The 12,862-nt window shown below is 35.0% G+C and overlaps 1 protein-coding gene across 1 annotated transcript in view; it reads right to left on the reverse strand.

Annotated features, from left to right (window-relative positions):
• Window positions 1–6,897: 6,897 nt before the first annotated feature.
• Window positions 6,898–12,862, reverse strand: part of scin (scinderin) — a 32,738-nt gene continuing 26,773 nt past the window's right edge. Inside the window, exons 13-16 of the mRNA XM_030148192.1 lie at window positions 10,768–10,889; window positions 9,619–9,696; window positions 8,379–8,439; window positions 6,898–7,435 (exon numbers count right to left, since the gene is read on the reverse strand). Of these exons, the coding sequence (XP_030004052.1) occupies window positions 7,272–7,435; window positions 8,379–8,439; window positions 9,619–9,696; window positions 10,768–10,889 (425 nt within the window). The 3' untranslated portion in view covers window positions 6,898–7,271. The remainder of the gene's footprint in view (window positions 7,436–8,378; window positions 8,440–9,618; window positions 9,697–10,767; window positions 10,890–12,862) is intronic.

The following is a 12,862-nucleotide window of genomic DNA, read 5'->3' on the forward strand; positions in this document are numbered from 1 at the left end:
AATTACATAGAGTTGCCATGTGTGTAAGTGACAGATTTATATACACAATTTATTCTGTTGATGCCCTGTACCATCGCCATAGACTACAATAAAGCTTTCACAGAAATACAAGTTATTTTCAGTTAACCATTACCAGTTATTATACTTGTAGGAAGAAGAATGAATTTTAACAGTGGAGGTAATAATATTAACCCATAATGGTCTGCGGCAGCTCCTAAATGAATTTCTCTCTCTATTTAACCTTTCTTAAGCAATTTATCTGAATTTATTATAATATTATCTTCTGTAATTATGCATTTTTTCCTGTGAAAATCCGGTATTTTCCTATTTTTCATTCACTGATCCTGTATATATTCATCAAAGCACAGAGTAAATTCAAATTATATATTAAACAGAGAAAAAATTAATTCATTCATTCATTCATTTCAAGCAGAAGAAAACGCTAAACTTTTATGTGTACAAAGAACTAATATTAGAGCAAATACATTGATAAATAGAGGTGATCAAGACAATATAGCAATTGCCATGTACACTAGTAATAACAAAATCAATTCAATATGTACTGCTCAAAAAGGAGTGGGAAGAAGAAAACTTATCAAATCCCACCCCCATCTCTCATTTATGCAACAAAACACATACTTTTGCTTCCTTAAAAATAAAGTTTTATCAGTTTAGAATCCTAATCATGTAAATAACAGATAGTAAACTGATGTACAGTCATGGAAAAAATTATTAGACCATCAAAAGTCATCAAAACAATGGTTATGCAATCAAGTCCTGTGTGTATCATGTGACCAAAACAGACAGAAAAGAAAACATGGAATGCCTAAAAGCACTGTTTTTGTCAGTACAATGCCATAGATATTGATGTAAGAACTGAAGTGATTTTGGTTATTAACAAGAAAACCATGGAAAATGGATTGATATCAGCTCTGAAATTAAACTCTTATGAGCTATTTTTGTTGTTATCATTATATTTGTCCAAACAAATGTACCTTTAGTTGTACCAGGCATTAAAATGAACAAGAAATTGAAGAAAACAAGGGTGGTCTTATAGTTCTTTCCATGGCTATATGTTACACATAGTAGCTACCTAAATGATAGTCTGCATAACTTATAATACAATATGTTTCAAACAATAATCCTGTACCAACAATGGGTAATGGTAATCCACAAAGGTAAGAAAGAGCCAAGGATGGAATGGCCCAACAGTTAACAATAAGCCCCCGCCCTCCCTGTACTGTGACCAAACCATACATTTGTAAAGTGCTTGAAACTGTGGATATTTTGGCACTGGTTGTGATGCAGATCCAGATTGTTCCACAGTTTCACCCACATACAGACAGAGAAAAGCTCTTCCTGATACTTCGAACCTTAGTCGTGTAAAATTTCCAAAGCCTCTTATGCCATAAGTATTCTCTCTAAGTGCAAAAAAAACCTTTGCATGTTATTTGGTAGTGATTTGTTGAACACTTTAAATAAAAGTAACAACCCAAGTGTCTCCATCCACTGTCATTTATCAAACTCCATGGGTTTTACTGTTGAATCAATATTGTAGAAGATGACAGGGTTTCCACAGTAACTACGGAGCCTCTGAACGTCCAGATGGGTCATATCTGATGACCATGAAAAGATGATAAACTATATTTTACCTGAAATATTGATACACTGCAAAAAATCATTCTCATTTCTAGTCAAATTTCTCATCACACTTAAAATAAGACATAATCACCTAAAGAGTAACTTTCAGTGAGATATAAGAACTTTTTTAGACAATAGATCTTGAAAATCTTATTGCAAGAAATCTTACCAAGGGAATTTTCACTTGTTCCATTGGCAGTTTTTTTTTGTTTTGTTTAATTCAAGATTTTTTTATTTTATTTTATTTTATTTTTTGCTTAATTCAAGATTTCTTTGCTTAATTCAAGTAAAAAAAAATCTGCCAATGCAGCAAGTGAAAATTATCTTGGTAAGATTTCAGGATCTATTGTCTAAAAATAAGTTCTTATATCTCACTTACAAGTTACTCTTTAGGTGATTATGTCTTTTTTTTTAAGTGTGATGAGATATTTTGACTAGAAATGAGAAAAATACACTTGGTAAGATTTTGATTTTTGCAGTGTACTTCTAGTGGTTCAGAAGTTATCGAACATTTTAGATCAGTAGATGATTTTGGTCGTCAGTAGCTGTTTGGGTCTTTATGGGTTAATGGCTCAGTTCAATTTCAGTTGCACATAAACTGTTAAATTACATTGGGGCTATAGTAGTGTAGCTGTAATGGATTAAAAAGTATGCATCTACTCAATTTTAATTTTCATTCATCATTCCTCATTCATCCAACACCAGACATACTGCAGATATTGACTCATATGCTCCACCTGGTATTTTTTTACTAATAAATCTACTTGTATTTATCGGACATTCTTTGTATTTATATGGGAGGGGAATAGGATTGGGGGATAACAACTTGTGTAATTAATGGATTTCGGTTCATTGTAATATATGCTTATAAAATGATAAATAAAGTTGTAAAAACAATAAATCTGATTCTGATCTAATCTTTAACTCTTTGTCTCTCCTGTATCGTTGTGCTCTACACGTCAGGTCATGTTGAGAACCAAACATAAGGGCCAGGACAAAGGTGGTAAAATTAGGAAAAATGATAATTTAATAAAGTTAGAAAAATGCTCAACAAAAGGTCCAAAAAATATCAATTAACAAAATGAACAAAGATGGGCCCAACTGAGGTCAACTACACCAAACTGCAACAGAACAAAAAACTGACCTACCCAAACAACAAACCAAGGTGGGCTTAAATAGAAAAGGACTAACCCATATTAAACATAAGGGGGAAGCATTACACTAAGAAATTAAACCAAACCATTAACCAGTCAAAATAACATAAAAAGCAAATAATCATAACTAGACACAAAATACTGTGTGAAACAAATGTGATTTAAACCAAGAATTTAAGCAACTAAATTAACACAAAGAAACAAACAGTGCCCCCCCCCCCCCCCCCCCCCCCCCCGCAGTCTTGTGATAATAGTTGGTTGATGGCCAAGCCCATTAATCAGCTTCTTTGTCTGGGAACTCAAGAATAAACGTACGTAAATAATTCAAACATAACTAATACGTGTGCACCCAAATGAGCATGTTTAAATAAAATACTTAAACCAAACTGTGTGCTCTAAATATTAACTGTAATTTAACAAACAAAAACTCATGAAATAACTACAATAAATAAAATAAAAAATAAAAACTACTAACATGAGGTTGTGGTGGGTGAGGCATCCACCACAGGTCATGATACTGTACATACAGCCTCTATACACACACACACACACACACACACACACACACACACACAATGAGCAAATGTCATCCAGTCCCACCCAGGGTTTTCAAGCCTGCACCTGCCGACCAAGACAAAGATTCCCCTGTTACCACCTGTGGGAGTTTGTTGGTTTGTTGACAGCGGGCAGCCAGGATCCTGGATTAGGAACCTTCAAAAATATGTAAATATACCCAACAGATGGTCTTTGTCTGGGTCTGAGTCCTGCAGACAGCAGAGGGATCAGATTGACAGTTACATGTTTTCAGCGAGTAAAAAACATTATTAATTCCGTTCAGGCAATAATTCTACTATAGTTTCGTAGTTATTACATGTTGTATTCTGTGGGAACTGCTATGCTTTAAATTCAGATGTTGATAATAATGTAGTGATTTGTGTCAGAAAATTACAAATGCAGTTTCATTTTTATGGTGTTACATTTATTTAGCACAGATCATGTCACTGATTCTGAAATGGTGTTGCATTTGTTCTATAGATAGTTCCATGAACATTAGACAGACAGACAGACAGACAGACAGACAGACAGACAGACAGACAGACAGACAGATAGATAGATAGATAGATAGATAGATAGATAGATAGATAGATAGATAGATAGATAGATAGATAGATAGATAGATAGATAGATAGATAGATAGATAGATAGGTTAACTTTATTAATCCCCAAAGGAAAATTCAAAATACAAAATGCGGTCACCGCTCCACAAAAACAGTCGTACCACATCAACAATCAGTAAATAAATAAATAAATGCAGAGTATAAGTAGCTAAGAATAAGTTAGATTTTAAAAAAAGAAAGTAGAATTAAAAGACAAAATGTGTTTTCTACCTATCATATAAAAACATAAAAGCATAAAAATACAAAAACTAACTGTAAATTTAACATTTCTATCTATCTATCTATCTATCTATCTATCTATCTATCTATCTATCTATCTATCTATCTATCTATCTATCTATCTATCTGTCTGTCACTATTTTTATTATTACCTACATACTTATATTACTTGCATATTGTTGCTATGACTATTACTATTATCGCTTTGTTATAACTTTTATTCTGTGATACATATACAGTATGTATAAATATGGGGAACCATGGGTCATATTAATACAGATATCTAGGGACTGAAGTTAGTAAATGCATCATTCCTCTTTTTAACTTAATTTCCCTTCATGCAGTATGGTACTGCGCTTCCCATCAACTGTCATGGGCATAGCAACAATTGTAAGGCTACTGTATTCCAAAATGACTACTATCTCCCAAAATATTGGTCCTATCAACTTGCCAAGATATTTAATGTGGAGATGGGACTATTCCTCAACTGTAGGCACCAAATTGGCCAGTTAAAAGCATCTCAATTTTTCAGAACTGTGCAGATACACACACAAACACTCTGAGACATTACAGCATTATGATATAGATTTATACATATATATATATTGTGCATACTATAATATTATAACATAAGAAGATACTTATTATTATTATTATTATCACTACTACTTTGCTTCTTGTTTCTACTATTACTCTCCAATATGCAATTGCTTTTTTCTTGCAGTATTTCTTGTGTGTATATTCAGTGTTGTGCTGCTTTTGGAACCTCAATTGTCATGAGGGCTCTACCTAAAGGATAAAAAAAAATGTATCTAATCTAATCTAATCTAATTTAATATAATATAATATAATCTCATCTCATCTCATCTCATCTCATCTCATCTCATCTCAAATAATACAATATAATATAATATAATCTTTCAAAATAACACATTTGTATAATTTTTAATTCTGTCCCTGTCTCACTTAAATGCCATGAAGAGAGTTTTGCTGGGGGACAGATAAAGTCAGTTTTCCACCGCAGACAGGTCACAGGGTCCCAGTTCGACGGAATGTGAGGTGAACATGATGCTGACGGTAGAGGACACCCAGTGGAACCGTCCTGTTTATGATAGATGCATTAAAGGAGTTCAGGTCATTTCATGCATTATGTATGAACACAAGTTTATTCCTTTTTTCATTTATGATGCATGAATATATCCAGAATAATTTACACCACACTCACAATCTTCTTTCATTTATACTAAACTTTATTTCCATCAAACTGAATGATCACATCATCTACAATTTAGGGTTTTTTTTTTCCTTCAGTGATTTGTCTGTGAAGGTGATTTATGTAGAATTTAATGTGTTTTATTTTACTTCAGTGGTGATGAAAATGTTTTCTTTTTTTTTTTTTTTTTTTAAGAAGTGTTTTCTTTTAAAAGACAACCCATGGTGTCAGCTGAAATACTATTATAATTACTGATTTAGTCTTAAATAGAGAAAAAAGGGAAATAAAACACCAGGGTAGATATGTTGTGGGTTTCTTCACATTCATGTCAGCGTTTATATTTCTGCTACTTTATGCCTAAAGCCTTGGCACATGCATAGTACTGGCATCAATACAGACAGTGTGCTGGTGAAGTACGTCTGATCTCGCCTGATCTTGCTGAAGACGCTTTTTAATATATTTAAAACGCGTCTAAAGCAAAAACTGTTGCTGCTCTATGCTTAGTGTAACCCTATACGGCCTAATGAACCAAAACAAAAAAGAAAACATAAGCAAACAGAGCTAAACCCTAAAGCCCACATGGCTGATATACAAATCATGTAAACTCTTTATTTATGTGGTTGAAGCCCCATATCTGACTATTAAATTATCTGAGAATAGTGGAATATGCTGACTGCGATAGAACTCAGGAAAAGGAAATGAAATGAAACGTCGCTAGACAGATAGGCAAATATTTTAAAATATGTTAGTAGTTATTTAGAACAAGTTAAAGTTTAAGTTGAATAAATAAATTATTAGTTGCTTCAAAATATCCTACTTTATGAATTATTCTTAGTGCTGTTTTTTGTAATTTTACTGTATCTATAATAGTTTTTCCCTGTAATTCCCCATATTTCTGCACAATATGTTAAGTAGTGTATTGTCTATAGAGATTTACAGAAAGCAAACCATGGATTTAACTGATACAGATACAGTTAAACATCCAAATGAGAAACTGTTGAGCATCATCTTCTTATTTCAGTTCAAGGTGTTATTAGACTCTAGTTATGAACAGGCTCTGGAGTTCTGCTGCTATGTTACATATATAAATATCAGAGAAATGCAGTTTAATGCCAACCTCAGTGCAAGTATAATACATACATAACTAATAATAATATACAACAATACATAATTATAATACAGCCTCTTGTGTACCTTTTAATATATATAAAGTTATTTTGTATTACTGTTTAGAGTGCATTGATAGCTGAATTTAACCGAAAATTGCTGTTGTTTTCTTTTTAACTAAATTCAAGGCATCCAAGGCAAGAATATTTTGTCATTTTGAGTTTTTGTGTCAACTGAAAGACGACAAGAAGTCGATTATTGTGTTGAAAATTCTTTGAAGAAAATGTTTAATGATGGATATTTATACCCAAGATGGTCAAGCTGCAGCACAGTGGTGTAATAAAATATAAATATAGAAAAATCAAAAACAAACATGGTATAAACATGTGTTTTCTTAAGATGTTTATTGTATTAGCTCTTTAATGTTAATGTGGCAAAAAAAAAAACCAATAAAATAAAGGTTGTTCATGAGTTCCAAAATGCCATGGCATCAAAGTTAATCTCAAGTGATCTTACATTTTGGTGCATTTTATACATTTATTGCAAAAACTTCATCACAGCTGGCGTCAAAATACTAGTAACAGATTGAACAGATTCACCAAGTGTTAAATTGTGCATTTGTTGAATGTGAATGCATCAGAGTGCAGTAAAAGAAAATGTAAGAAAATGTTTAAAAGGACATTTACTTCATTTCATTCATACTTATTATATATCAGACAACTGTGGCAGGCAATGTTTTGTTGATTGTATGTGTCTGATCTACAGGTTCAGAGACTTCATGCTTCTGGTGACTGAGTCCCAGTGGGATGGGTCCCAGGCCAGGAACCAGCCTGTGAATGTGGGGGGTTCATGGCCCTGTTTCACCACCACCACGGGGGTCTTCTTGTCCCGGTTGCTTGGGTCAGTCTCTATGTACTGTTTGGCTACAAAGGAAATGAGGAGTCACTGTTAAAGCAGACGTAGTGATCTCTATCTGATGTAAAGGAGGCTGGCCAAGCAGTAACGTCTACATTTGTGTTTGCCCTTTCACAACTATTTATGGTAGAAACAGGAATGATACCTCAATTTGCAGGGAATAATGAGCACTTTTAGATGTGTGACTGAAAAAAATGTTTTAACCTAATATTCTGGCTTAAAAATAGTACAAACCCCTCGATAACAGATGGACAGAAAATTAACATCTGTTTTTGACCCCTTTATAAAACCTGCCTTAAAGTGTGGTTCCAACTTTCATAAAACTGTAAAATCTCTACTGTTGGTACTCTAGGGTGTCTGTTTTGCAAAATCGTAAACAGTTTGTATTTTTTCAATATTCAAGAGCATAAAATAACAAGAGTTTTGCTAAGTGTTTGGACACAGCCATTATGGTAATGGATGGACAAGGGAGAATTGTTTATTCTGCATATTTATTAGTATATATATTGCATATATAATATCTACAAACTTTTAACCTTAATAAATTAATTTAATACATTTTAACGTATATTTATCTCAGTTTATTTGATATTTGTAACCACTGTAAAAAAGAGTAGCAAAAGGTTTTTAAATGGACCTTACAACTGATCAGAAGTATAATATATGTCCAATAAAAGAGGATCAAAACTATGCTTTAAAATGCACTGACAGACAAAGAATGCAAACATAAATTTATGCTGAATATACTGCCATCTAAGTATTTTCAAAATGTTTTTCTAAAAAATTAAACTTGTGCTGGACACTAGAAGTAATGTACTTTCAAAAGGTGATTTTAAATGTTTGTTTTTTTTTTTTATCTATATGTTAACCATCCCTTGGCCAGCCCCTAAATAATCAGTAAAATAACTACATTTTTTTCTCTAGTATTCAGTTAAAACTCAGGACACTGACCTTTTTTAAGAGACTGCGTCCTCTCTTCCTCATTGGCATCCTTTCCGATCCAAACAAACACCTAAAACAAGGGGCTGTGTGAGTTACACCAATGACCCAGTCTGTCAACAGTGAGTCTAAACCAGGGGTCGGCAACCCGCGGCTCCGGAGCCGCATGCGGCTCTTTCATCCTTATGTTGCGGCTCTGCATGGCTTGGAAAATAAATTATAAGTGTCCGATTGAAGTGTATGTTATTTGTCTCAAAAACGTGTATCATGTCTTCTTATTGAGTCAAAGTTTTTAACTTCTTTCTTCAGACCTTGTGCAATTTCGGTGATCAGCATTCGCCTTCTTCAGAGACGTTTGACAGCACTTGACGTGTCAGCCGGCAGCCGGCATGTGCGGAATGCCCTGCGACACCAAAACTGCACAATATCTGAACAAAGTATTTTATTTGTGTTTGTTCGTTTGTTTAATTGTAGTTGTAAATTGTAAGATTATTGTGATCTCGAAATATTAAAATAAAATTATATATATATATATATATATATATATATATATATATATATATATATATATATATATATATATAGTATTATTTTTCGTCGCTCAAAATATGCGTCACACTCTCCGACAGCCCGCCAAAACGCCATACATTTATCGAGACTTTCAACCCCAGGTAGGCCAAGTATGGAGAAATCTAAGAAAAGAAAAATATCTGAAGAAAATAGAACATTTAATGATGCCAGGTGCCATGGCACGACCAAGGTGCCGCGGCACCTCGGGGCCAATGCTAGGTGCCGTGGCACTGCAGCACTACGGCTCAGTGTCAGGTGCCGTGGCACCACGGTGCCACAACTGGGTGCCACCGGTGCTGCGGCACCACCGGCACCTCGAGCCGAGGCACCACCGCAGTGCCACGGCACCTGGCACCGAACCATGGTACGGCAGTGCAACGGTACCTAGCGTTGGCCCCGAGGCGCACTTCGGTGGTGCCGTGGCGGCAAGCCGTGGTACCGGTAAAATTGTTGGATAAGCCGCGTCGGAGTATAAGCTGCAGTATTTAAAGTGTGGGAAAAAAGTAGCGGCTTATAGTCCGGAATTTACGGTATATATAAGCTAACATCTTCATTTCAGATGTCAAAAAGTGTTTGCGGCTCCCAGTGTTGTCTTTTCCGTGGAAACTGGGTCGAAATGGCTCTTTGAGTGTTAAAGGTTGCCGACCCCTGGTCTACACCATGTCAGAGCTGTGAGTCGTACCTGGTCCCACACATCCAGGAGCATCACGTCATCTTCAGCCAGGTCGTCCTGTGTGAACTCTCCTGGAACCTCCTCGATCTGAGCACATTATGAAACCTTTGATTAGACCACCGCTCCATCTAATCTTACCATAATCCTCTTCCAGATTGAACTGGGACTGTGTTTATCACATGAGGAATATAAAGAACAACTGAAGTGTTATGGATAAATGGATTTGAATGGATGATAATCGCTGTAATAATCAAACTGTGTTTGCCAGATGAACAGAAGTGTAAGATGAATATGATTAGATAAGGGAGTGACGGTAGAACAGCTGAACTACAATTTAAGAAGGCTTAATCCACTTTTAGGGTGGGCTCTTCCACATGATTGTACAGTGTCTTAATACTATTATTGTTATGTTTAAGGTTCAAGGTTCAAAGTAACTGTATTTGCACCCATAGATAGATTTGTTCTGCAGTAACAGGAGAGGGCATCTGCATTATACACCATTAAAACCAAACAAAACACAGACACAGATACAGAGCACAACACAAATATGCATGGGCAAGTACTCATAGAGGCTCACTGATCTTAACTCAGATAAAAATATAAATGTGGCTATTGCCACAGTACTGTGGGGCAACTTTCTCATTTGTCTATTATCACAGAGCCAATCAGTGTCCTCGTTCTATCATGTGTAGACTGGTAACCTGTCCCCCTGCTGACACAGTACTGTGGCAATAAGCATCGCACATGCCATGTGCCTATTCAGTTATAGGTAAAGGTTAGGGTACCAGCTCCTGGAAGCTGGTTTGAACGCCTGTTCACACTTTCAGTTTCAGCAGCAGGCAAACATCATGACGCTTGGCGAATGTTTTGCCTCGTATGAGGAATTTGCCCGGGGTTTTGATGAATATAAATCAGCCACTGGAAAACGTTCAAAGTGAAGAATTCGGATCATTTGATTGGCTCTGTAGCAACAGACAAACTGATATTTCATGCCTGAGTACTGTGGCAGTAGCCATTGCCAATAAATAAATGGTAGATTTCAGTAAAAGGTTAAAAAGTGCACAAAGACTTATTTAAAAAAGAAACAGTAGTTGGAACAAAATTATTCCTATAGCGTGTGTTTGTCATCTTTGACCTTAGGACTCTACGTAGACTTACTATGAACTTGCCGGTTTTGTTAGAACATCCAAACAGACGTGGTGGATGAGCCATGGTCTCATTCTCCAGTATTTGTGAAGTCTGATATGCTGCCTTCCCACCTAATGCCTCCCAGAAGTCAGCTGCAACAAAACATACTCTAACAGTTAGAAATCAGAGGAATGCACAAAAATACAATAATATATCTGGACAGGATGAGAGATGTGTGTTGCTTGTTTTTTTTTTGTTTTTTTTTTTAATTTTTTTAATCTGTGCACAAATTTGTCTCACATCCAGAGAGAGGCAAAGACTAGTAATGCCAGTGAATGTCAATGACACCCTAACAGTCAATAACCCATTACATTTCCTCAAAACCTTTCATCACCATACAAGTCACTGGCACAGAGGCATAGATTACTGTTCAGTGTATCTGCTGTACTGCATTATCTTCTTCATGCAACTTTAGAATGTGCAAATAAATAACTTATTATTGCATGATGAAATTAAAAACACAATAAGTTGAAAAGTATGAACATCCTTGTTGCTTAGATAACTACTCAGTCACACAGCCTACACATTAAAACTGAACCAAAAACATGGTACATAAGTTGTGGTCAGTGTGAGGGCAATATAATGTAGATACTGGTGAAATAAGATGACCATGGACCATAGTCTCACAGAAGCCAATTTACCCACTACTGGTCATCCTACAATGCAAACATGACCACAGACTGATAGAAATGTTCTGACATTCCACTGTTTGTGTTGGACTTTGAACTGTGGACACTGTGGACCTTCCGATAATACTGGACACAGAGGCTTCAGTTTGTCATAAAAAGCAGCAACATTAAGTTTAAGTACCTTAGGGTTGTTTTGGGTCGTCTAAGATTTTGTCACATCAGTACATGTTTGTCTCTTAAATGTGTTGAAACAGTCTACTGCACGTCATACAGAACATTGACTTGTATACTTATATGATGAATATTTGATGTTTCAGGTGCATGTTCATGACACAAAGTAACAGTAGGTATCTGTAATTTGAGTTTTAATCCCAATGTCTTTTAACCTGGAGTTTTCACCAGCTATACTTTTTGTGAAATGTTCCTTTTTCTATGATAACCTGAGATACTGAACATGTCCCATCAACATTATGTTAGCACTGTAACGTTAATGTTAATCTGCTGCTGTTAGCATTTAGCAGGCATCACTAAACTGACGGCATGGCTGTAATTTGAGTCCTTCATAATTGGTTATTATGAATTTCTTAATTAATTATTTAGTTCTTAATATCACACTGCTTCATATATTGACATTGATACATTTTATTTACAGGACTCCCTCTTGCTTAACACACATTTTTTTGTCCAGTAGGCAACTGACAATTGCTAGAAAAATGAATTATAACCATCAAGAACGCATTAGTTTCATAGTTTCCGTGTTGCATTTGAGATCATCTGGATTATCTTAAATAAAATAGGACCAAGGGTTTATTTTAAGACATTAATTGACATTCATTTGACGTTTCATGGTCACGCGACATCAAAGGTCTTGGCACCAAATGAAAGCCCATATGTGACTTCTTATCTATTGCCAGTGGTAATTATATCAATATCTTCAACTGTTTTCAAGTTATAGCACTTGGAATTTTGTCCCATTATAAATCAATAGGGATTTAAAACATTTAAAAAATTCACGAAAAATTCAAAAATCAGTATTTCTCAATTCTTTGAGCGAACTTGGTAGACCTTACCCCAAAGCTGTTACACAACAAATATCAAGTCATTGTGACTGTTGGTTTCAGAGAAGAAGATTCTTGAAAAATTGTTTATGGACAACGGAGAAACACCAACTGATACCAATAGTCCAGTTGGATAGTTGGACGAATAAAAACTGTTACAAATATTATAACACAAGTGTATTCCTTATCATTGAAAAAAAAATCAGTTTTGTGCAGAAAGTGGTTATTTAATGACGAATCCCAACTTTTCTGTATGAATTAATGTAATGAATTGAAAATCAGTGAAGAGTGGAGTAATGCTATGTGTCTAAATGGTGTTAATATGAGTAATTTACATTTATTCTCATATAATATTAGACTCTTATAGTAACATATGGC

The sequence above is a fragment of the Sphaeramia orbicularis genome, chromosome 11, assembly GCF_902148855.1.
Source record: "Sphaeramia orbicularis chromosome 11, fSphaOr1.1, whole genome shotgun sequence".
NCBI classification, from domain to species: domain Eukaryota; kingdom Metazoa; phylum Chordata; class Actinopteri; order Kurtiformes; family Apogonidae; genus Sphaeramia; species Sphaeramia orbicularis.